Below are 27,352 nucleotides of genomic sequence, written 5' to 3'. Positions count from 1 at the left end.
TGTGAGCTAGAGAGAAAGAGAGAAAGAGAGAAGACTTGCTTTCTCTCTCTCTTTCGGGTTGGACCAGGACAAAAGGGGAGAAAGCCATTTGTTACACATATAGGCCCCCCAATAATTGCAACTTATAATTTAGTCAAGTTCAAAATCTGATACTTTTCGCCAGAGCTCTTCTGAATGTCCGTTTGATCTCAAATTTGACAGTCAGGCTCGGTTAAAATCAATAAGAAGAACGAAATCTTAACTTTTCAGTTTTGAACCATTTTTTGTCATCGAAAAGTTTACCGACTAAAATCACTAACAGATAGCAATCAGATTTTGTTTTTCACTTTCCGGGTGTCGGAAATACATAAAACTTTAAATCTAGCATCAGAAAAATAATTCCGACATATTCCTAAATTTTCATAATTTTCTGACACTTTAAATTTTCTGCTAAAAGATCAGTCCCGTTCCTTATAGAAAATTTTAAATTTTCTGTTTCTATTCCAATTTCAGTACAAGTCATTTCCGACTTATATTTTATTTTTTTAAGTCTAATAAAAATAATATCTTACACTATTTTTATTTACACTATTTTTATATTAAAAATCTAGTACATTACACACAATAACTCACCCACTATTATATAATAATGAGCCATCATAAATGCTTAGTGATCCCAAGAGTTGCCCATAATTCTTGGGTTTCCGCCAGCGGTTATGGAGGTATTGATTGCAGTAATTATATAACCCTTCATCTCCCATGAAAAGCTGCTGGTTTTGGGCCTCCTTAACAACCCGCTCCAATAGCGAAATTAGGCCAAGAACTCAGATTGTATAGTAATTTCGCTAATTAAGTCCCTGACATAGCGCTATTTTTCTTGCACCAACAATGTTGAACTTTTATTATAATTTACTTCATAAAAAGTTTTTTAAGATAAATATATTATGTATTCATGGTCCCCTTGAATCCAAGTTCAGACTACTTTCCTGCACGCCGACGCATATACAAAAACAAATGAAAACAAAAAAAAGTAACAAAATGAAAACCATGACCGTGGAAATCAATGATTTAAAAAAGGTTGAACCAGATCCACCCCGACGCAATCTATAAAGCGGTTTGGTTTAATCTTTTGAACTAAATAAGTCAATAAATCAATTTATACCGTTCGAAAAGGAGTTCAACCATTTAACCGGTGAACGGGCTCAGCTTTAATCAAATGGGCCAATTTTTTTGATCAACTTAGCTAATGTTAATTTTATTAACACAAATAAGTCATATAAAAATAAAATTTGAAAACTTATATCTACTTAATTTTCTCTTAAAATTAATATTCTATAATTAAATATAGTACTAAAATAATAAAATTAAAATAATAATTAAATATTTACGACGACATGCTAATATTACTGGTTCAAGTAGCGGCCGACCTACTGGTTGAACTAATAACCTTTGGCCGGGTAGCATCTTTGGGTCGCTAGCTATTCGACTCAATTTTTAAAACATTAGTGCATGGCATGCAAGAAAATGGCTAGAATTAATTACCTGTCAGATCAATTCATTACTTCATGGTTTAATGGACAGTGATGAGATAAGCAGGTCAGTTGTAATAGGGATAACAACTTTCTATTTGTGGTGCATCGCTCGAAGCGTTTCCGGCATCTACGCCCAGCCTGAGCTGTTCAAGATAACGTACGTAACTCGATCCCCTCCATATCTTGCGCAATATTTTCCTTTTCTTCTTTTTGGTGTCAAAACAAGAAAGCCACCCCTCCTCTCTTTACAGGAGATTGTATGTGAACCTTCTCCTTCTCCTTCTCCATTTGCTAAAGAAAGAATTGCTCGCCAGGAGGCGACACGGCGCGGAACGCCGGCAGCCTCAATGGAGGGCAACTACTCGTTCTGCGTTGCCTCGGGCGGATTAGCGAAAGCGGGGTTGGCGATCGGATGCTGAGGATTTTATGCGCCGTTAGTTACGTCAGCTTTCCTTCGCATCGGGGTTTCCGCCGGCCCAGACGATCAGGTGCGCACGTAAATTATGATTAGAGAGAATTTTTTAGTGCTGCCAGAAAATTATTTATTTTTATTTAATAAGATTAAAGGGTGGTCTTTCCAATCGCAAAGTCTGTGTATATATGCTTGGATTTAAATTCTTTCTACACCATGAAATCTACGGGTGCAATTGAGAAAAGGGAAAAAAAAAAATGAAAAAAGAATGGAGACCCTCGGAAATTTAGCTCTTTTGCAAACAGGCGGTATAATTTTTAATTTTTGTAGAGAGTTTTTTTGCACTTTAATAGATTCCTATCTCCATATGGCCGATTTGATCACATGTCGTGTATATAATTTCATATATATATATATATACTATATAGAGAGAGAGAGAGGAGTCCGGTTGGAATACTACCATAGCGCCAAGGATTTAGTGCTATCGAGTTTTCTACCGTTAGATTTAACCATTTGATTATTTTTGCCCATTAGATTATATTATTCAACCAACCACTCACTCAACTCTAGGAGGCCTATATCATCCTAACCACACATTTCTCAATTTAAGGGCTAAAAATTAATTGCACCAATAACTTTGTACTATTGATAATGTTGCAGTCTATTCTATATATATATATATATATATATATATATATATATATATATTATATATATTATATAATATATATATAATTATATATATACTATATATCTAATTCGGTCTACTATGCTATTAATAGCACGAAGCACTTAGATGCTACCAAGTTTTTTGCCGTTAGATCTACCATTTTGATCATTTTCACCCGTTAGTTTATACTATTCAACCAACCACCCACTCAACCCTACGGGGCCCACATCATCCTAACCGCACATCTCTTATTCCAAAGGCCAAAAACTTGGTAGCACCAATGACTTAGTGATAATTAAGTATAACAGTCAAAAAATAAGTTGAACTGAAGTTCTTTTTTTTTTTTGCTTTTTTTATATATATTGGAAGATTAAAAAAAAAAATTATGTTTTGAAGTTTTATAAAACTATGTGCTATAATACAAGATCAAAACAATTTGTAATTAATAACTTTAATTGAAGAGAGATGTCTATTGAACTTTTTGATTAAGATCTCTCTTTGCCAAAATTGAAAAATTCAGACGCCTTTTTGTAAATAATTTAAAGTTCATGTGTTCTCCATACATTTTACTCTAAAGATAGAGTAGTTGCTAATTAAGTTTACAATCCTAGTTGCAATTTATTATCGGCTAAAATAGGTCCAACTTTCAACCTCATGACAATAGACCTAGAAGACTAATAATTCACTTATTTTTACTGACTGTCCCTAGCACAATTGGCTAAGTGTTTGATGATTGATATCCGAAATATTATGTTCGAAACCTTGTTGTACTTCTAACTGAGTTTATTTTCTTTTTTACAAAAAAAATGCAAGTTTCAAAAGCCTATAATTTTGACGTCAAATAGTTTCCAAAATTTAAAAATAAACGAACCAAATAATTTGCTGCCTTTTCTATCAAAAAAAAATAATTGCAAGTTTTGAAAGCATATAATTTAGACATCAACTAGTTTCCAAAATCAATCATATATATAGGAAAAAAATGCAAGTTTCTAAAGCCTGTAATTTAGACATCAAATAGCTTCCAAAATCTAAAAATAAAGGAACCAAATGATTTGCTGCGTTTTCTATCAAAGAAAAAAAAAAAAATGCAAGTCTTGAAAGGCTCCAATTTAGACACCAACTAGTTTCCAAAATCAATCATATAGGAAAAAAAAATTGCAAGTTTCGAAAGCCTGTAATTTAGACATCAAATAGTTTCCAAAATCTAAAACTAAAGGAACCAAATAATATGCTGCCTTTCTATCAAATAAAAAAATTGCAAGTCTTGAAAGCCTACAATTTAGACATCAAATAGTTTCCAAAATCAATCAAATAGAAAGAGACATCATATAATTAATGAGAAATTAGTATTTATAATTCATAATTTTCAATATATATAGGCATTTTGAATGTTATGGAACACATCAAATAAATTAGATTTTAATTTTAAAATATTTAGAATCGAATTTTGCTATGCAGTTCATAAATTATACTTATACACCTGAGTGCAACAAATAATTTACCTTCTCTCATAGTAGTCCCCACTTCTTCTCCTCTAGTAATTCTGCAACAAATGAAGGAGAGAAAGAGAGAGAAGAGCCATGACCAGTTTGACCGATCTCTAGCACAGAAAAAGAATTATACCCTTCTTAGATAAAGAATTAAGAGGAGCTCTTCCTATTCCTGAATATACAAGTAACAAAACTCATACATCAATATTTAACACAAAGACACTACTTAAATATTACTACATCAAGTTAATCTTAAAAATCAACTTAATAAATTGAAAATAATAAAATAAAACTTACTAATAAGCCATAAGAATGATCTTTGAAAAATCCAAATGCAAAAACAACAAGCGGAGCCAATTTTTTTTTTTTTTTTTTTTTTTTTTGGGTTTTGTTTTGTTTGGTTTTCCACACAATATATTGGTTCAGTTTTAGTTTTGATTTTAATTTCTTAAACTGAATAAATTAGTTTATTTTCAATTTTTTGTATAACCTGAATCAATCCGAACTATGCCCATCCTAATAAGAACCCTCCCTATTCCCGTACGTATTAGAATGTAGTATTTAAGTTAAACAAATGATGAAAGTGATGAAAAGTCATTCCCAGCAAGAGCAGAGAGATTTGGTGAACAGTAGTTAGCCAGAAATATCCACATTAGAAAGGTTCACACAGCTAAAATGTCTAAACCTTTAGATTGGTGGCCGTAAAATTACATTTCACTTTTGGGTGTTGCTGCAAGCCGAAATCCAAGACCGTTGACCCGGTCATGACTCTCTTTTGGGAAGCGAGTCGGGAGAGGGGTCGGCTCTTGATGATGACCCCCTCAAGTGCGTTCAACACAGAATCAAACGATCGCCTGAGAAGGGATCCGCTCAGCCGAGTCCGAACACTCAAGTATATTATTGGCTCGGCTGAATGAACCGAGTGATTTCAATTGTATTTCGAATGAACAGAGATTTACATGGAGATATATCCTACCACTACATTATCAAACTTTTAGCTACAAGAAAAACAGCAAAATCTACAATAAATAACAAGAAAATGTACTTTAACATACTACTCCTAGAAAAGCAATAAGTGTGAAAAATAAAAGAAATTGAAAGTGCGGTGGTCTCTTGTACGCGAAAAAGACTCCTTGTGCAGACAAGTTTCTATTTATCTGCCATTTTTTCACTTAATCCTCATCGTTGGGATGTATTTCAGTCACATCCTCGTTATCCGGATTGTGCTTTCGTCGTTCCTCCCCATGTCTTCGGCCATGCCTAAAACTACTTTTCTCCTCTTGGAGTGGCTTTTTTTCCTTAATGTCCACCATGTTGACCTGGGACGGAAAAGGTTTTTGGTCAACTTCCATACTACTTTTATTTTTTTGGTGAGCAAACACTAGTCGACTCTCATTTAACTCTTTTTGAATTTGCCTTTTGAAGGCTGTGCAATTGTTGGTTCTATATCTCCGTGAATGTTGCCATTTGTAATATTTTCTTTTCTTTAGTTCCTCTCCAAAATGTAATATCTAACCTTCTTGGAATTTAATTCTATTATCCTTATATAACAGATCGAATATTTAATTAGTCTTGGCTACGTCAAACGAATAGGTGTATGCCGCCATTCGTTCTTTTATTTCGCTAGTCTTTGCTAGTTTGAGCAGCGCACATTTATATGGCTAGCGATTTTTTACAATTTCAGCCGCATATAAGTCGACTTCATCGGTCGAGTTTTCTGTCTCATTGGATGTATTCAGCTCGTCTTAAGCAGAAGACTCTTTAATGAAAGAGTCATTCTTATCTTTCCCTTTATTCTATTTCTTGTTTCGACTCTATCGTGGCCGATCCTCACTATCTCCTTTCCTGAACTGTTCATATTGGTAACTCAAACGCCCAAATCGAATAAGTTTGAAAAATATTTATATTCGAAATGATCTTTTACCTTGAAATGCACGCCATTGAATGTCATTTTGACGAACTCTGACTCTGGCATTCTTATGAAGCACCGGTTCCTGACCGTTTTGAAACGGTTCATATATTTCTCAACCATTTCACCCGACTTTTGTCGGTATAGGGCCAAGTCAGCCATTGATAACTCTAGTTCTGACCTATAGAATTCCTCATGAAATTTTTTTTCTAATTAGTCCCATTCTCGGACAGAATTGGCTAGTAAACTTGTATACGAGGTGAACGCCATTTTAGTTAACAATGTATTAAATAATCAAAGTTTTAAGAATGAGTCTGTGGCCGCTTTTCTACACTGAGCTGTAAACCGAGCTACATGTTCCACAATATTCTCGGTCTCATCGTCCGAGAATTTGTCAAATTTTGGCATTTTCAGTTTGCCGGGTATGGATGTTCTGTATCAATTTTTGCAGGGTATGGAGATCTAAATACGGGCCATATTGCCAATCTTGCCCCTACACCAAAAGTATTTTGGATCGCCTCCTCTATCTGAGAATACATCTCATTATTTCCTACGGCTGGAGCGATAATCGGGGCCAGAGCCACATTTGGCTCTAGAGGGGGTCCGTAGTTTTATATTGCAGGGTTGATTCCTTGCAATACATTGGGGCCCTACTTCCCAACAAGGCCTTACCCCCTAGCCCTCACACCTACATTTTGGGGCTGATAGGATGTCAAAGGTGGTGGAGTAGGCAAACCCCACACAATCTCCAGCTATGGATCGGGATTTATGTTTGCCGGTCAGTATGCAGCCTGGAAAGGTGCCATTTGATGTTGCGCTTGTGTGACCGTCGGTGTAACAGGATTTTACAGCATTGGCATAGTTAGGGTCCTTATGGATCTCCATAAGTTTGCTCGTTTCGAGCTAATAGTTGCCTGATTCGAGCAATGTTTTTGTTGGTGGCCATGATAGCAGCCAACACCACGTCTAGTTGAGCTGTACTTTGATGACTATTTTGGTCTAAAATTTGCCGAACTCGAGTCATCTGGCGAAGTGCCTGAGTTAAATTCGGCTCTTGATGAGCCGAGTGTCCACTAGTCTCATCTCCAACCGGTAGCACCGCCTGATACTCATTCACATTTTCAGCACTACTGGCTTGATCATTCCCTGAAAGCCTGGGAATGACTTTGTTCCGAAGGTTCATAGCGTTATAGTCAGCCATAAGATAAATACTAAATTGGGAATTACCTGATTATATCCTATCAGGCATGCCAAAAAATTATTGCGAGCTGAAATCTGAGACCAAAACTCTCTTTCGGGAAGCGAGCCGGGAGAGCAGTGGTCTCTTGCACACGAAAAAGACCTTTTGTGCTGGCAAGTTCTGTTTATTTATAATAATTCTGCATACCGTTATTCAGTTAATTCTCATTGTGGAGATGTATTTCGGCCACGTCCCTATTTTTCCGAATTGTGCTTTCGCCGTTCGTCCCCACGTCTTCGGCCACAAGTAAAACTACTTTCTAGTGATGGAATCTCAAGGTATGTAAAATAAATAAAAATAAATACATACCAAATCCAGGATCAAAAATAAAAATACGATAACTCACAGAGCGCCATAGAGAAGAGATTCTTGAGTAATCTTGCGGAAGCTGGAAGTCCGGCTACGATCTGAAAGTCACGAACCGAACTTGGGTGATTTGGTTTCTTCCCCTATCTCAGGCACTCTGCCGTATGGTGTGGAACCGATGGTAATTTTTCACCAGAATGCGTATGAGAAAGTGGCAGGACCAATACCCCTTTATATAGAGTCCAGATCGACTTCCCATCAATGTCTGATTAGGATTCTATTTAAATTTAAAATAGATGGGATAGGGATAAAATATACCATATCAAGTAGTTCTATATCTATTAGGATTGACCTTTATATATAGTAAATCCTAATTTAAATATGATTAATTGGGCCACAAATTATGGAAAATCCTAACATCTAGTTCCAAGCGTTTTAAGCTAGGTGTACCGCATGTGGCTTTACATGTGGTTTTTTTGTTCCGTCCACGTGGCTTAACCTATTCTTTCACATGGCGCCATTTTTGTCGCACCAATAGGTGTATAACTACTATTTCTTAGATACAAATCGGGCCAAGACTAAGAACCTATTGGAGCATGAGTTTGAGTATGCTTGAATATAATTTATTATCTACTATACTACAGTAGAATGTTCAACATTAAAGGAATATTTGGTTCGATGTAATTAAAAATACAGCACAGTTGGAGATGCATGTAGTTGAAAATGTAACATCTACAACTACATATATCTTATTTGATTGGATGTAGCAGAAAGCACTATAACTATAAATTATTTATTTGGTTACTGCGGTTGAGAGGTGTATTTACAAAGTTATTTTATCACTTTATGGTGGTGAGATTACCTTCTAAGTAAGAAAAAAAATTATATTTTCTATTTAAAAAGTGCTTAGAAAAGTAAGCTTATTTTTTAATGTGAAGTTACTCTCTCAAACTACTGCAGCTGAAATAACGTCCAACTTGGGCGTAACTCGAACTGCTACAGTTAGGACAAAACACATCAAATTAAAAACCAAATTTGCCATTGAATGTAGCTGAAGCTACAGTTACAACTGTATACAAACAAACAATACCTAAGCCTCATATTTTAGAATTTGGCCAATTTAAGATTTTGTACATTTCGATGCAGAGTAAATTATAAAATCTTTAAATTATTTTACTGGCAATGAGCTCAAAGTTTATGTGGAACTAAACTTTAAAATTTGCCAGAACATCAAGAAAACTTTCTAATTTATTATAGTTATTAAAAAAATCAAAATAAGGATGAAATATTAGAAAATATTGAATAAATAGGTAAAAAATTTCAGAAAATTCTTACAATTCTAAATAATTAGAACATTAAGTTTAGAAAAGAACAAGAGAAATGATAGAAAGGAATGAAAAAGAAGGATACAAAATCTAGAGGAAGAACAAATATTCATCGGCGCACACGAGGAGATGGCCGGAGAAGAAGAACATATCATGACCTCAATCAAAAATATAAAGCTAAATTTTCTTCAACATGGTTCTCTCTCTACTATAGGCCTAATGTCTTCTTCTTTTTTTTTAAAAAAAAAAAAGGCGTCATTTTAATCCCAATCAAATGTTAAGATTTAGATAATTTCCTTACGATGATAAATCTAATTTTAAGGACATGTTTTATTAGCCAAAAATAAAGTACCGAAAGACATCTTATCAATTAATTATTTGGATAGTGAAAGTGAATATGAAAGTCACTTTACAAAAGTGGGCTGATAAAATGAGTTAACTAAATTTCTCTTTTTTGACTTCGGCTCAAAAAATACGGAAGTTACCGAAGGTAAAGAGCTTAGTTAATAGGTTATATTTGAAATTATGATCACATTGTGAATTTTATTTGTAAATTCAAATTCAAAATAAAATTTAAAATTTAAAATTTGTGACTTTATATTTAAATTTGATTTTTAATTTTTAATTTTATTTTAATTTGAATTCTAGAATTTAGATTTAAATTTGAATTTTGAAATTTAAATTCTAATTAAATTATTTTTAGCTAAGAACTTCAATTTGAAATTTGAATTTTGAATTCAAATTATTCCAACTATAAATTCAAACTAGAGTGCGTCTACTATACTTTCGAAAGTACCGGGACCTCCGTGCTTGTAAGTTGTTTTCGATGATAGGACATCCGATTTGACGATCGGCTCCGTTAGGTATAATCTACCCTATTGGAACTATTTAGAAACCAAATTTTATAATTTTTTGACATCATTTACTAAGTGATCAAAAGGTCCCAAAAATGACTATTTTAATGGCCGATGCGGCACGTTTTTAAGTTTAACGGTGTAGAAGTATCCAAATTACATGAAAATTTAATAAAAAACTCTACTTAATGTCAATAAAAGGATCAATACTTCTTATTTGAAATTTGAGTCATTTATCATTATTTTTTATGAGATTTTTATTTTCAGCCGTTCATTTTGAGGCTACTCGTTCACTAGGCAAACGAAGTTAAAAAATTATGAAATTTGGTTTCTAAATAGTTTCAATAGCGTAGATCATGTCTAATGGAACCGATCACCGAATCGAACGTCCCATCATCGAAAACAACTTACAAGTACGGAGGCCCCCGTACTTTCGAAAGCATAGGAGCCTAGCTCATTCAAACTATTGATTGAAAGTTGAAATTCAAATTCAAATTTTAATTTTTTATTTTTATTTAATTTCAATAATGAGTTTCAGTTTGAACTTTGAATTCGAATTATAAATTCAAATATTCAATTGGAATTGTGATTTAGACTCAAATTTTAATATAAATTTAATATTAATTTAAATTATGAATTCATATTTGAATTCATTAAGATCAAAGAGCAAATTAAAATATGATTCAAATTATAAATTCAAATTCAAATTTAAATAAATGTTCAAATTTCTATTTTGAACTTTTAATTTAGAATTTAATTTCAGTTATGAGTTATAACTTAAATTTTAAATTCAAATTAGAAATTTAATTTATGTATTAAATTTTAATTATAAATTGAACTCAGATTAAAGTTTAATTTAAATTTTGAATTATACTTTTGAAATCTAAATACAAATTTAAATTTAAATTTTTAATTTAAATTGCTAAGTATAAGTAGTTTATTTATATTTTCGCCTCATTATATATAATTTAATAATTAAAATTACAAAACTATAGTTTTAATATTTCACTTTATAGCCAACCAAACAATCGAAATGAAAAGTCGCTTTTGTAAAAGTTACTTTTGCAAAATTATCTTTTTATCCTTAACCAAATATGAGCCACTTCGAACAACCAAACATACCCTAAGGTAAAATCATATTATTAATGTTCAGAAAGGTATTCCATATAGAAAAATTCGGAAAGTCCAAAAAAAAAAAAATACTTCAACAAATTAACGAAAATAAAAAATTTAAAAATAGAGAAAAATTAAAGTTTTAAATCCTAATTGATTTCTTGAGTGCATCAGTTGGGTACAACCATTAAGAAATCCTGATAGAACCGTCAGTAAAATATTTTAACGGACCACGTGGAAGGCGAAGGAAAAAGCTCCGTCTATTTTTGGCTTGAAAACCTTGGTTTAGCATTCCTCTGTGAGACTTCCCACTTTTCTCTCTCTCACACACACTCTCTCGCTCTATTTAATTTTAAGGTTATGATAAATTTATTTAGAATTTAGTAATTTTTTTTTAGGAATGAGCTCAGTAAGAAATAAAAAAACAACTAAACTTTCTACCCAAGATTTCGGATAACAACCGACCCTCCCTAGAGCAAGTGGCAAAGGGCTTGGTGGTTGGTACCCGAGGTCCCAAGTTCGAATCCTAGTTGATTCATATTTCTAGCTAAGCTTATTTCTAAATGAAATAAACGAAGCGGGTAGCATGCTACCTGTCTCTCAAAAGGAAAAGAAAAAAAGATTTCGAATAACAAACATCAGGCTCTTAGTCAACTGCTTGAAGTACATTCCTGGTTAGGCTTTTTAATTGTCCAAAAAGATTGCTTCAGGTTCTTCATTAGAGGAGTTGATAAAGAAATGCGAACAAGAGGACTTTTATTATGTGCATGCATATTGATATTTTATCAATTTTTATTACAACTGTTCCACCATATCCCCTGTAATTAAATATGTGAAATTGCACAAATATGCCTGCAATGTTGATACATGTGCATTTGTCTCTAAAATTTTTTGCATCTATACCCTCACAGAACCATGCATAAAAATAAGTAGGTTTCTTAAAGACGTGTAAACACCAACTTTATTTGCAGGAGCATATTTAAAATATTACACAATTTTGAAGGCATATAAATGAAAAGGAAGAAATAACCTATCAATTTTAGATTTTTTTTTTTTTCTAGGTAACTATAATGGTCCAGCCTAAAAATACTTATAATTTTCAGGCCCAAACTATTGATTCAAAATGGTAAACTAAACTAGTAATAATAAAATATTGTCTAGTCCTTAGTTGCACAAACATTATCTCTTTGCTATTAATATAGTATTTTGTAGAGTTGGACTGGATTACAATTGATTAATAGTATCAGTTATGGATACTATCCAATTTTTAACCTTTGAATGAAATATTATAGGATTGGGATGATAGTGATCCATTGTGATGGTCCCCCTGAAGTTTAGGGGATGGTTGGTAGAATAATATAATTTAAGGAATGGAATTTGAACAAACGATAGATTTAATGGTGGAAAACTGGATAATATCTACAGCCGGATAATGTTAAGAATATTGCAGCCCACCTTGTATTTTGTATGTGGATTTAATTAAAAAGAGAGTAAATTAAATGAGATTAATTAAATGAGATTAATTAGGAGTCTCGTAAGATTTGAACTTAGGATCATCCGCTTTGACACATGTTAAATAAGGTGAAATAACAATCTATCTTTTTAAGGGGTAATATTATGATATCTAATATGCCCTTTTTTTATATATATTATTATATATTTAAGAAGCATGGATAAGTTGCATGTCAAAGATGGACATGTGCTTGGAACAAAATCCATTAGCTGTCCATGATGATCACCCAATGATTGGTTCTTAAGTTACGGCATGTCATGAATAGCGTTCTTATTAGGTTATATTGTCAAGGCTTGTCCTCATCGATCGTATGAAACCAATCTGGAACACTCCAGAATTAGATGTGGGGAAGTGGTTTTGACTAAACACCTAACCTATATATTTTCTTTTTCTTTATTTATTTATTTATTTATTATTCGCTTTTGTTATTCTCTGCTTCTTCCTTTAATTGAGGCTTTATTATAAGAGCACGCAGCAACTGCTTGTTAATTTCTTGCGAAGCCAGTAGGTATCACACTTTCTGTATTGGTGACATTGGTCCGAAAGAGAGCATGCAGCAACTACGTACGGTGGATTAATTTTTTGAAGAAATAAATTTTACGCACCACACAAGGCACTGCCAAGTAATATATACCCTAAAAACGTTAAAAGAACATATGTATCTCTTTGAGTAAACCTAGCTAGCTAGGGGTTCATGACAAATTAATGTGTTTGGAAACTATTTAGAAGATGTAAATTTGATCCATAAATGCGCTTCTTTCATAACTTATATATTGAGTGCAACAAAAATTAAAGTTTCGAGACTAGACGGTATTAATGTAGACTATGCTGTATAGATAAGATCTTTTAGATAATAGTATTGGAGTCAAACGTATGGCATCATTATACAAGAGAGTGAAAAGCATAGTAAACTAGGCTATGCTTTAATTGTACAAATTAAACTTACAAATTTTTTTAAAAAAAAGGTATTAGCTAGTTTATTAACTCACAAGCTTTTGGACAATGTCAGCCTTTTTTCTACTTTCTTTTCTCCCCATTTTCCTTCTCCATTGAGCAAAGCATAGATCATAGTGCATCAACTGATCTATATGCTTATTGTAGCCTCACTTTTCTAAAAAATCTTATCATATATTCATATTCCATGGATAAAGTTTAGGCGTCCATATATTCTCTTTCCTTTTTTATTGTTTTTTTTTTTTTTTTTCTTGCTCCCTTCAGAGGTGGGTGAGTGAATAGCCTCCTATATTCTCCATAAGGGAACATTTCAGTTAAAGACAACACTGTCCTATTCAGTTTGAAGCCCAATCAGTACAAAATCAACATCCCTAAAGCTTTGTGAAAACAATAGAATGGAACTATTTGGCTATATTCTGACTTGAAAAATTTGTTCTCACACTGGCTGTCTTTTATTATTTAAGCATCCAATCATACATAAAACAGATGATTAGATGCTAATTCCACATTAACAATGGATTTGAGCCAAGTAACCCAAATCTCGTTTACCAGAAAACAAAAGAGAAATCGAAAGTACATTTTATCTCCCTGAATGTAATAGTTATCATACANTCACACTGGCTGTCTTTTATTATTTAAGCATCCAATCATACATAAAACAGATGATTAGATGCTAATTCCACATTAACAATGGATTTGAGCCAAGTAACAGAACTGCAAAATAAAAGAGGAAACCCATTTTATCTTCTTAATTAATATAGTAATTACCCCCAGGATATATAATCACCTTTATAGAAGTTTTGCCAAATGATAAATTGTGTGTGTGTGTGCATATGCATATATATGTTGAATACAAAGTTTGTAAACATTGACTCTTTAAATGCAATTACTATATCATTCGGGGGGATGAAGTGCATTATTTTATATTTTGGGGGTTATGCGCCAAATACGATATATTTGAAGGAGAAATTAAAGTGTATTTTAGCTTAAAAAAAAATACAATTTATTGGTGGATTGTCAACATCTCCTGTGGTGGCTTCACTTGTAGGACCAACGATATATTGCTCCTTTAGAAGATTCTAACTTGCATATCACACGGTCACAAAAGCTTTTTGCTTGCCAAGAAAAGGGATGGCTTCCTACACATTGTATCACCATTCATTAGGGGCACTTTGTAGGAGAAGCAAGGAGGACAAGGATATCAACATGAAGCTGCCTAAAACTACCCAAGGGCGCGTCGAGGCACCGAAGCTTCGCAAGCTTGGAACCACAGCGCTCATCATCTGTTGTTTGCTCATCTCATTCTTCTTTTTTGTTGTGCTTAGGCCAAGTTTCGATCCTTCGTCAATACGTAAGTGATCTCTTATGACAGTTTGATGTTTTTATCCTATTTAGATGAGGTAGAAGAAAGAAAGCTTATTGCTTATAGAATTCGTCAAATTGTAGGCCATATTTTTTTTTCTATTTTTAAATTTCCTTTTTCTTTTGTCAGTGAACTTGCACACAAATATTACAATTCAAGTACTTGAAGAAAATACAAGCTTTGTTGACGAACGAAGTAAGTAAATTTTTTGCATTATAGCCAAGTGAGGTTATTTACCATGTTACATTCCAACTTGAGTTATAAACTCATTTTTAGATGTTATAGCATATTTATTCTTTATTGGATTATTCTGCATATTTTGTTCTTGCACCTGCTTAGGCTGATTTGCACTATCTTAAGAATTATTAGAAAGATAATTGTAACAAAATAAAGACACATGATATCAAATTAAGTTTGGACTACAAAAATATCAGTTTTTAGTTATGTACACCAGGAAGATTAATTATTGATTTCATTATATATATAAGTCTTCCTCTTTTTCTTGTTTCTTATACTGATTCTCTTATTACATTACATTAACTACATTTGTTAATTTGAAAGTTTTTCGTGAATCAATTGCTAAATTGTTACCTGTTTAGCAAGGGATTATACAAACTAGTAACAAGATGTGTTACATTGATTTTAAGTGATCTTTCACTGATCAAGTATGATTCACATAATGATAAACCAAAGCTCCGTATTGATGGACTAAAATCCAGCATATAGTTAAATAGTGTGATTAATGATGGATGAAATATTATTTTTTGTAATAATATTGTTAACTATTAACTACAATATTGTGGAAATCGAGCTAAGGTCAATTGGTTCCAATAAGCATAATTTGGACATATCTTTTGAGTTGCACCATCGAAAATGACTCGACCGTGGTCCAGGAAATCCACTCGTCATCTCGTGGTGGTGACTATCATGACTATACTCCAACCCACTTGTTTCGTTAGCGAAGCAATCCATCTGTATTAATAAACAAAGTTAAGTCAAAAGTTTGGGATTAAACTATAGTAATTTAATGCAGGTCAATTCGAGGGACAGCTCAATATTCCAAAGTACACATCAACTAGTCTTCTAATTATTGTGCAATAAAAGTACAATTAATAAGACTCAAATTAATTAAGCTCATGATTATGTTATCTCAAATTTACAGTAATCATCAGCAATGCTAAACCTCCTAAAATGATGGCCCTTGTGGTATTCCACACTTTTGTGTTAGTTCTCGTAATTAGTTTTCTTATATCACTTAGATATGCAAAGGGTGAGTAGTTTTCAGTTTACCTTTATTAGAATTGGGGATTTGGATCAGATTTTGAATCAAAAAGCACTTTTCAAAAACCTTTTTTGGTAGTTTACCTTATTATTACTGTAATTATTGGAGTAAATTTAGGTTATGCTCAAAAGAATTGGACCTCAAATTTCTATTTTCGAAAATTATTTGTTTAAATTGATGATCCGTGATATTAGAATTGATCTAGGGAATTTGAAGCCAATGTGAACTAAACTTCACAAATATGCATCAAATGGGGATACAAATGAATGGTCTAAATTGAGTAAGCTTCTAAATCATAGGTAATAATCTTGATCAAGACGTCAAAAGAAATTTTCTAACAAATTTTAGTTCATCCATATCCCTACAGGATTTCACCATTAAAATAACAAACTCCTTTCATCTACCATTAAAATCATAAAATTTGTGTTGGCTTTGTGCATTCCACAGAGTGTTTGTTATAGCCCGTTGTGTTCACATTTCCAACAACATCTTGAATTGTGTGGAGCATTATTAATTTTTTAACTTAATCAATCGCATTTGCGGCCTTCTAAATTGTATTTGAAAAATGGTGATATTTTTAGAGTTTAAGCATGCATGTAACGGCTTATCTATATATATAGATGAATAGTCTTTATGAAGTTTATCCACTAAATTTTGGCTAACACTTCACAACTTATAATCCATGATTAAAATAACAACTGCAAGTAATTATTAAAAAAGAAGAGAAAGATTAAGCTGTTTCTAAAATGTTCTATATTTCTTGTGCAAATTTTGAAAGAAATATTTTATCTCCTCCAGTCGAGGAGCAACGCGAGGACAATTTCACAAGCACAAGTAGGTTGATACTTGAATTGTTGGGTTTTTGTTTTTTAAATTTTTTTATGTCCTATCCATTTATAAGAATATTACATTTCTCACAAGATAAAAGATTGCATTTTCTATGCTTATTTATTGCAGATGCTACATTAATAAGCTGGCCTCTCCTCCGTGAAGAGAAAGGAAGCGAAAGCATGAGAATCAATGGTAGGTGTAAGCTACAAATTCGATTCCCTGCATCATTATTATCTTCGATCTCTGTGGTTTTCATCATTAGATACAATCCTTGTTATCTAAGTTATAGAAAAGCTAATAACCTCAAGATATAATAATGTTCGGACCTAGTTACTGCTAGTATATAACCTTTTGATGACCACATAATATAGTATCAAATGATATTCTATATCACTAAAACTATGGGAAATTATAAGATGCCTTAGGTTATCCCTTTAAACCATTGAAAAGTTATATTTTTACACTCCCAGCATGTATCCATCAATCAGGGACTGTTCCAATTAAAAGATAATACAGATCTTCGAATGAAAAAAATATATATACTTTTTGTTGTTTTTCCTATAAGCTTTTCTCACTCATCAAGCGGCTTTACTAATAGTATTACAAGATAATTAAAGAATATGAAAGAGCATAAAATATTTGATTAAATGTTATTGCGCAACATTATATAATTTAATGTACTGTCACTCTGCCAGATATAGTCTTTCCTACTCTTATTGTTGCTAGTTTTTTTTTGAGAGAAAGGTAGCGCGCTACCCGCTTCATTCATTTAGTAAGTGAATTAAGCTACATGGGTGAGGCAGCAAGGCCTCAACGAATGGCGAAAAAGAAAAAGAAAAAAAAGCATCTGTTGTTGCTAGTTAGCTTGCAAAATAATTAATGCAACTGGATACTAAAAAGCATCTATTCTAAACACCCAGTAGCAAAAAGAAAAAAGGAAAAAGAAAAAGAAACTTCTTTACCTATAATTAATTGTTTGTTTATGGTCTCAAAACAAACACATTTGTATATAAGCAACAATATCATCCATCCGCAGCACTCCATCTCATGAAATTTGTACTTTGGAAAACTACAAAAGGCTCCAACAATACTGGAAAAGGAACAAGTTTCTCAAGATTAATTATGATCCTTATAACTAGCGTAGTTATGCTTAAGGTAAAGAAAATACATGGAAACAAGAACCGGCAAGGAGCTATAAAAAAACCCACGAAACCAAACTAACAATTTTGGTTTGGTTTGGTTCTGGTTTAATTATAGATGGTTTGATTTCGATTTTGAAAATTTTCAAATCAAAAATTTTGGTTTGGTTTTGAATTGAAAAATTGAAAAAACCATCATGCAATGAAAAAACATATAGTACATCTCCATATATGTACTATGTACGTATAAATGTACATGTATATGTTTTTATAGCTAGGTATGCATATTCAAGTATATATATATATACACACATAATATTAAACGGAAGGCTATTGTTTAATACGCCAAGTTAATCCTAAAATTTACCTTGGTAAACAAAAAAATTTAAAAAAATTAACTAAGAAACTATGCAAACTATCTTTGGAAATTCAAATGTCCACATCAACAAACAAAACTAAGAGCAGACAGAAATTTTTGGTTTAATTTGTTTCATTTGGTTTTCGCACCATTCATTTGACTTTGATTTTTATTTGGTTTCCATTTATCTTGTAACCCAAACCAAACGGAACCATCCACACCCGTACACTCAATACTTGGGGCCCAATCTGAGAAAACTTAAATACAAGTGAAATTCATGTGCATGCAGTAAAATTTTTAAGTTTTTCTGAATTAGCTTCCTCTTTAATTGTTAGTTTTGACAAAAGTCACTAATCCAAAAATGAGTTGCATCACTTATATTGTTTGTTTTGGTAAAATGCAGCTGTGCTATAAATTTCTTCTTTAATAATTATTGTTATTTATAGTGCCATAAATCACATAATCTTGATGCCTATCTAAACATTAGAAAAATTTTAGAAAAAAAAACTTCAATTACCATCCAGTGATTTAGCGCTTTTTCACTTTAAACCGCTTTTTCACTTTAGCGTCTTGCACTTTAAAGTATATCACTTTAGTATTTTATGTTTTCATTTTTCTCTTTTTACTATCAGTACATTAATTTTCTGTTAATCACTGAGAAAGTTAAAACCATAAAGTACTAAAGTAAAAATTTGGTAAATCACAGAGTACTAAAATGAATATTCGATAAACCACAAGGGGGTATCTAAATTCTTTTCTATATGTTTTAATGGTGAGTTAACAAGTTGCCGACAAAAAGAGAAAAATAAAACTACAGAATATTAAACTGATATACTTTAAACTAGAAAGTGCTAAAGTAAAAAAAAAAAATGCTAAATCATATGGGAGATATTTGAAGTTTTTCCTTCAAATACAATTTTATGTAGATAAATCGGATAGAAAGGACAATGTCACTAATGATATATACTGTTTCACACTTAACTGAAAATAGAAGTGCACTTCTTTTTTCCCCTTTTTCTCTTAAACTATATCAATCTAAATATGGTTTTAATTAATTTGGCTTTCACGCAACATACAACAAACAAAAGCATATTAAAGCATGTAAATTAGTGTTTCTAGTTATTTCGTATGTCAGAAGCATATGCTTTTATTTGAAATTTCAACTTCTACCTTCGAATTAATAGAAGCTTCGAATAGAACCTGCCATTTATAATAAAAAATTTTCCAAACTTCTCTACTTGAATATTTAGTAGTCTATGCCAATGAGGATTCTAATTAAGATTTGATCGCACCAAGATTTTCTCTTTATAGTTTGGTTTAGATAGTTGCTAAATCGATCCTCTTTTTCTATCAATTAAACTAGTTTGCTTTTAGTTGATCGCAGGCCCTCTTGAATAATGGTTGTGCGGAGACACGCCTATTATTATATTTCTTATTGCTTTAATCTACTTTACAGAAAATCACCACGTGCTTTACAATGAGTTAAAAAAACAAAAATAGTAAGTGCATTCCGTTTCGTAAACCATGGTAGCCTTTTTCTAAAGTTAGTTATTTGGTTTTTCTAGGCAGCACTAATGCCGAAGAAGAAAATACGAAGAGCAAATTGGAAATCGGTAAGTGCATTCGTATTAAATAATATATATTACCAAAACAATAGAGCAATATTGAAGTTAAATCATCACTTATGCACATTTTTTGCAGCAGGTGTGGAACTCGAATCCCATGTTGATGTCGTAGAACGGAACCAAGAGGCACATGACATAGTGGGAGGTAGAGTAAACTCTTTGGTTACCTTCTGTTTTTCTTCTTTTTCTTTGGGAGGTTATTTTGTTCCCTTATTTGGATTTTGGCACACTTCAAACCTATATTTGAAGGTTCAAAAGAACAAGTAAGGTTTAGGAGAGAAAATTATTTTCTCTAGTACAGATGGAAAGCGAGGAGAGAAAAGAAGAGAACATCGTTCATAATGTCGATCAATTTTATTCTCCAGTGGATAGAAAGTGAGAGAACATTTTATTTTATTTTATTTTATTTTTTTCCCTCCCCTTTGCCCAAATAATGTAAGAGAGAAAAATTACATTTCCAACTAAGTTTATTTCTAAAAAAATAAACGAAGCAGGTAGCGTACTACCTTTCTCGCTCACAAAAAAAAAAAAAAAAAAAAAAAATTGAGAAGTTCACTCCATGTTTAAAGTTCAAGAATTTGAAAACTGATCATGTGAGCTTTTCAAAAAGAAAATTTTCATCAATGAAAGGTTCAAATTACTTATCCATAACATTTTCTTGAGTTTTGTATTAGCCTATTACTTTGGTTTGCTTAATTAGGTAAGGTCTCTTAGGTAGTCGGTTCAGTTTGGTTTAACCCAGTAACAGACCTATTTCGTAATAAAATGATTAGTTCAGTTTCAGTCTGGGCAAAAACAACAAGCTAAAACTATATTAGATTACAACCGTTAAAATGTGCTTCAGTTTGGTTTGATTCATGTTTGTTCTCATTAATCGAAACATGATGAAGATGAAAATTAATCCACCGGACTGCAATTAAGTCTTATCTTTTCTCAATCTTATCAGAAAAAGAAAAGAACTCTCTAACAATAAAACAAGTTATATTACTGAATCATGCCACTAACTATTTGCAGGCGAGGTGCTTCCAAAGAGCAATATATTGTGTGATTTCTCACAGCGAAGATCCGACACTTGTGTTGTGGAAGGGGATGTTAGGGTTCTCGGTCGTGCTTCCACAATCATCTTAGCTGGGGACCTTCAATTACATACATCACCACAAGACACATGGAAAGTCCGACCCTACGCACGAAAATGGGAACAACCAATCATGGAGAAAATCAAGGAACTCACACTTAAAGGACCAATTAAGCCAAAAGAGTCTCCTAAATGTGTGGTAAACCATGATGTCCCTGCCATCATCTTCTCCACTGGAGGATTCTTAGGCAATTTCTTTCATGACTTCACTGATGTTTTGATCCCTCTCTTTATCACTTCTCGCCAATATAATGGAGATGTGCGGTTCCTCGTGACCAACTTCAATTCCCGTTGGATCAAGAAGTATCAACCGTTGCTCTTGCGGCTCTCCCGTTTCCCAATTATCAACTTGGATGGCGAAAAGAGCACCCATTGCTTCCCAAAAGCTCATGTGGGTCTTATAAGCCACAAGGAGCTAAGTATCAATTCAAGTATTTCTCCAAATGGTTACTCGATGACCGAGTTTCGAGAGCTTTTGAGGACATGCTACTCCTTGAGTAGAAATTCCGTTAGCAAGGGCACTAGGAGACCGAGACTATTGATAGTATTCAGAAAGGGTTCACGAACCTTTATGAACAAAAAGGAAGTTATTTTGATGGCCCGAGGCCTAGGTTATAAAGTAGTGCTCGCGGGGCCCGAGGAGACACATAATTTGCCACGATTCGCACGTATTGTGAACTCATGCGATGTGATGATGGGTGTTCATGGGGCGGGGTTGGCTAATATGATGTTTTTACCGGACAACGCAACTTTGATTCAAATAGTCCCATGGGGCAGGTTGGGTTATGCGTGTAGGCATGATTTCGGAAACCCAGCACCCGATATGGGGTTAAGATACCTGGAGTATGAGATAAGAGAAGAGGAGAGCTCTCTAATATATCAATACCCAAGAGACCATCCTGTGTTTTCTGATCCGCTTTCAATTCACAAACAAGGATGGAATGCTCTTTGGTCTATTTTCCTTAATCAACAAAATATTAAGCTTGATGTTAGAAGGTTTAGAGGTGTCTTGCAAGAAGCTCTGAAGTCTCTTCGATAGTCAAAATTTGTAATTTCTTGTAATGATTTTGTAATTTCTTGTCTTGTAAAGTGAGAGTTGTATACATCAAAAAATGAGAAAATTGTTGTTTATTCATTGAACCTTGATATATATAAAAAGTATATAATTCTTTAATTGTATGAATTTATGAGCTTGTTCCTAGATTGTTTCTCACCGTTGCCGAATAGAATAGAAAAGGAAACTACCATTGATTAATAAGCAAGGAAATACAATGGTTGGACCCTCATATATTCTAGTTCTGCTATGACTTGATCGATCTCAATGAAAACACGCACTACATTTGGCCACTTAGCCAGAAAAAAAACTTGGATGGATGGTATTTGGTTGACTTTGGGGTTGGAACAAAGGAACTTGAGAGACCTGAGATTCCGCTCTAAATCTCCTGATGGACAAAACTTCAAGAAGGTGTGCAACAATTGAAGACTTCGTCTACTACTACTAGAGCTTTTAAATTACCTCGACTCATGGTTAGAAATGGAAAACAAACCATTCTATACATTTGGAGTAAATAGAAAAAATATTATTACTTCAGAATCGCTTCAACAGTTGATTGTTGTGTAAAAAGGTATTTTTATTGTGTGTCCCCTCTCCGATCGCCTACGCATTATTTATAGCTTTCATCGTCTAAATTGTTATCTTACTTTCCCGATAAGCTTGAATCTAAACAGAAAAAAGAATCGTGACAATCTTAGCTGAACCCCCAAAAAACACCTGACCATTTATATCTTTCCAAAACTCTAATGGATCATACCAAACAGCCGAAGTAGCGGGCTAACAATTGGCTCCCTCACCGACTGTTCCTAAAGCAAGTGGCAAAGGGTTGGGTGGTTGGTACCCGAGACCCAAGTTTGAATTCTAGTTGATTCACATTTCTAGCTAAGTTTATTTCTAAATGAAACAAACGAAGCAGGTAGCGTGCTACCTATATCTCAAAAAAAAAAAAAAACAATTGGCTCCCACATCATCCAAAAGTGAGATAGGGACCAAGGTTTGGTTGATGAAGCTGAAAAGATGCCTCATACTCACGAAGTGTCACCTCAACTCGTGCCTAAACCTTAGTTTATTCAGGGCCGTATTGTTTGGTCACTATTTTACACTGAATTTTAATATAGCATACTAAATTTTGATCAAATTGGCAAAATATAAAAAATAGTATAAAATATTATTTGGAAGAGTTTGAAGAGATAAAAGATATGTTAGAAGTGAATTAAGGACTTTCTTAGAAAAAAAAAAAAAATTAACTTGGTGGGGAAAAATAGTTCATATTTAGGATAAAATTAAGCAGTGGCAAAAATTTGTCCAATTTTTGTAAGTCATCAGTTTTAATATACTAAGTTTGGATTTAAAGTTTCGTGTCATTCAGACACCGGAGTAATGCAAATAAAGTGTATCAATAATCCATCACAAATTTTGCTCGGTAGGACTTTAAAGTGACCAAAAGTGGTCCTAATCTGAAAATTCAGAGTAAATTACAATTGATTAATTTTAGTTGAACCTAACCATCATATTTGAGCCTAAAACAACACTCTAAAGAGCCTCAACTAAACTTATCAGATCAAAATTGGGCTAAAATTGTAAATTTCAGCAAGTTTAGGGAGGTTTTAGCAACATGGCCACCCAATTCCCTTTTCTTCTTCCTTCAGCCAGCCAACACTCTCACCCTCTCTCTTTCTTTTACTTTTTTTTTCCCCTATTTTACTTTCCTATTTTCTTTCTCTCGTCCCCTACTCAAATTAGTGTTAATTTTTTTTTTTCAAGAGAAAAGAAAAAATCTTAGAAAAATTGGATGAATTTTGATGGGAAACAAGCTAACTAGATCATCCGACAAACTTGAATAAAAAAGGTTGGAAAAATTCTAGGCTTCAACATTAGAGATGAGTAATTTGATGGGTTCCGAAATTGATAATATTTATGAGTTTATTTAGTTGACAATTTAATGAAATAAACTCTTAGTGGTCAATTTCGAAGGGATTTATAAATTTTTCAAGATATGATAAATATATATGAATCTGTTGGGCTAGAAATCGAATGCGAGGCGTCATTGACCAGATCAAGGCATCGACCAAGTCAGACACTTTCTTGGAATGCGAATCATCTCCTGGAATGACCCTCGGATGTGCCACTACTGATTCAAGCAATTTGGTTGAGGGATCAGCTCAACCGGGCTCTTCCGCTAACTAATCACAAATGAACCAAAAAGCTATTCGGCCGAAAGAAACGAACTACTTATATTGATCGAAAAAGTGCGATTACAGAAGTAGCTATAGGGACTAAATCTGCTCCTATGAAAATTAGGAAAACTATCTACTCTTAACTAAGCTTTTCAAGAAACTAACTAAGCTCCTAGAAAATGAAAAGCTATAGATTACTCCTAAAAAGCCGTAAATGCTGGGAATTGAAAAGGAATTGAAATTTGCTATGGTCGCTTGCTCGTATGAAGGACACGTATTACAGGCACATTCTTCTTTCTATTTATAGTAGTGTTAGGAGCCGAATTCCTTGATCCCTAACCCGGTCAAAGATCTTCCTCGAGAAGTGCGTCGGGATGAAAAACGGCTTCGGATAGTGACCCTCGAAATTTGCGCCCTTCGATTGATTAAGCGATTCAGCTGACAAGGGATCGGATTAGCCGGGTTCGAAACCACTACAGTAAATTCGGTTCAGCTGAATTGCTGAATTGATAAAATGCATAGAGTTTTGGGTTGGCTATTCTTGATCCGACTGCTCTTCTATCAAGAATTTCTCCTTACCTTTGCTTTGATTTTTATATCGGCTCTATTGCAGCTGATCGTCCTTACTTTTCTTTTGGAATTGCTCATATTGGGCAACTCGAACACCTAGATTAAATAGGTTAGGAAAATACTTATCTTCAAAATGGTCTTTTATTTTAAAATGCAGACCATTTAACGCCATTTTGGCGAACTCTGATTCTGGCATTCTCATAAAACACCGGATTTTGGCTATTTTGAAACGGTTCAAATACTCTTCGACCGTTTCGCTTGACTTTTGTCAATATAAAGCCAAATCGGCAATCGATAATTGTGGCTCTGACCTATAGAATTGCTCATGAAATTTTCTTTCCAATTCGTCCCAATTTTGGATAGAATTGGTTGATAAACTTGTATACCAAGTAAAGGCCGTTTTAGTTAACGGCGTGTTAAATAATCGAAGTTTCAAAAAATGAGTCAGCGGCCGCTTCTCTACATTGGACCGTTAACCGGGCTATATGCTCGACTGTATTCTTGGTCTCATTGCCTGAGAACTTATCGAACTTCAGCATTTTCCAATTTGCCGGATACGGATGCTCCACGTCGATGTTTGCGGGATATGGAGATCTAAATACAGGCCGCACTGCCGGCCTTACGGCAACTCCGAAAGTATTTCGGATGGCTTCTTCATTCTGTGCGTATATTTCATTATTGTTTCCCTGCAAAGGAACATGTGCTTGTACTATATTCGGTCATTGCGGTAGACCGAAATTTGGCATAACAGGATTAACTCCTTGCATATTCGGAACCTGCCCCTCAGCTCTAGCCCCTACATTTTGGGGTTGGTAAGCTGGTAAAAGAGATAAACCCAATGCAATCTCCGACTGCGGGCCGGCGTTTATATTCGCCGACCTATAAACAGTCTGGATATATGCCATTTGCGGTTGAGCCTATGATACCGCCGGCGACTGGATTTTGTTGCACCGGCGCATGTAGGGGCCCTTGTTGCCCCCGATAAGGTTGCTCGTTTCAGATAAATAATTGTTTGATTCGAACAGTATTTTCATTATAGGCCGTGATGGCGGCCAGCACCGTGTCTAGTCGAGCGGTATTTTGATGGATATTTTGATCTAAAGTTTGCAGGGCTCGGCTCATCTGGCTGAGTGCCTGAGTTAGACTCGGCTCTTGATGAGTCGACTGTCCACTAGTCTCGCCTCCAACAAGTAGTACCGTCTGATTCTCATTCGCATTTTCGGCGCTACTAGCTTGGTCATTCCCTGAAGGCTTGGGAATGGCTCTATTTCGAAGATTCATAGCGTTATCGTCAACCATAGGATAAAGACTAGATTGGAAAAACCTGAATGGGTCCCACCAGGCATGCCAAAAACTTATTGCGAGCCGATTTCTCTGACCTTCGACCCGGTCAAAGATCCTCCTCGGGGAGCGTGTCGGGATGAAAAACGGCTTCTGATAGTGACCCTCGAAGTTTGCGCCCTTCGACTGGATCAAGCGATTCGGTTGATGAGGGATCGGATCAGCCGAGTTCGAAACCTTCTACTGTAGAATCAGTTCGACTGGATGAGCCGAAGGTACGGACCAGACAAGCACTAAGGTCAGCCGAGGAGCCGAATGACCAAACACAGGAATTGGTCGGCTTGATGAGCCGAATAGATGAAGCACACAGCGACTGATCGGCTGAAAGTGCCGAATGCCTTTAATATATTAATAAAACAGAGTGTGCCCAAAGGGCATATAGACTCTGAAAATCTAGTTTGCAACAGAGTGTGCCCGTGGGGCATACAGACTCTAGAGATCTAACTTAAAAACTACTCCTAGGAAAACAATAAATGCGGAAAAGAAATTACATGTAGACTACTCTTAGAAAAGCGATAAAATTGCAGAGAAAATAAAGGTATTGAAAATGCGGTAGTCTTCTCGTTCAGGGGAGAGAAAGACCCCCATTATAGGCTTTGAAGTTACTATTTATAATGATGTATTCTCAGCCCACATCATTGGTCGGTTTTTAGTAGTGGGGGAAGTGGTGTAGACATGATCTTGAAAGTTATACCCCACTTCTCATGGAAGTTACGCCCCACTTCTCAATCGTTCTCGTCTAAACGCTCTTGACCTTAAGGCTCCTTATTACCGACTCCCGGTGTACCACGTGTCCCATTAGTTAACATTCATCTTACAAAATTTGAGGTTCTTTAGGCTATATCAATTGAGATTATTCTAAGACTTTATTATTTGTTTGTCGCACAAAAAAACTTTTTGAATGCCCGGTGGAAACCGATTTCGCTAAAGAAAAAGCTTTTACTGCAGCTAAATATCCTTTTTTCTTCCAAATATTTCTACGAATACGTTTTTTTGACATAGAAGTACGTTTTTTTGGAACTGCCATTCAAAAAAAGGGGGTTCCTCCTTTTATCGTTGTATGTGAAAGACATGTATTCTTCAAAATAGATCGTTCTTTTTAGTTATTATCTATACTTATTTCGTGTATGTGGATAATTTTTTTAATATACTCTTTTTAATATACACGAGTGAAGGCCCG

At 34.0% G+C, this 27,352-nt stretch overlaps 1 protein-coding gene across 5 annotated transcripts; it reads left to right on the top strand.

Moving 5' to 3' along the window:
* LOC109717050 (protein O-linked-mannose beta-1,4-N-acetylglucosaminyltransferase 2-like) lies at positions 1,710–22,171 on the top strand. 5 transcript variants are annotated; one of them, XM_020242709.1, is made up of 8 exons: positions 1,710–1,999; positions 14,346–14,648; positions 14,790–14,855; positions 16,741–16,776; positions 16,900–16,965; positions 19,836–19,883; positions 19,972–20,040; positions 20,910–22,171. In XM_020242709.1, the coding sequence occupies exons 2-8, from the start codon at positions 14,429–14,431 to the stop codon at positions 22,067–22,069; spliced, it is 1,665 nt and encodes a 554-aa protein (XP_020098298.1). In that variant the 5' UTR covers positions 1,710–1,999; positions 14,346–14,428; the 3' UTR covers positions 22,070–22,171. The 5 variants fall into 5 exon arrangements, with proteins under 5 accessions (XP_020098298.1, XP_020098300.1, XP_020098297.1 ...); XM_020242711.1 differs by having other exon boundaries at positions 1,711–1,999; positions 14,476–14,648; positions 16,711–16,776; XM_020242708.1 differs by having other exon boundaries at positions 1,711–1,999; positions 16,711–16,776; positions 19,975–20,040.

This window comes from Ananas comosus, linkage group 11, assembly GCF_001540865.1.
Source record: "Ananas comosus cultivar F153 linkage group 11, ASM154086v1, whole genome shotgun sequence".
In the NCBI taxonomy this organism is placed as follows: Eukaryota; Viridiplantae; Streptophyta; class Magnoliopsida; order Poales; family Bromeliaceae; genus Ananas; species Ananas comosus.
Note: the sequence above shows the minus strand (reverse complement) of the source record. Positions and strands in the feature narration are given on the sequence as shown.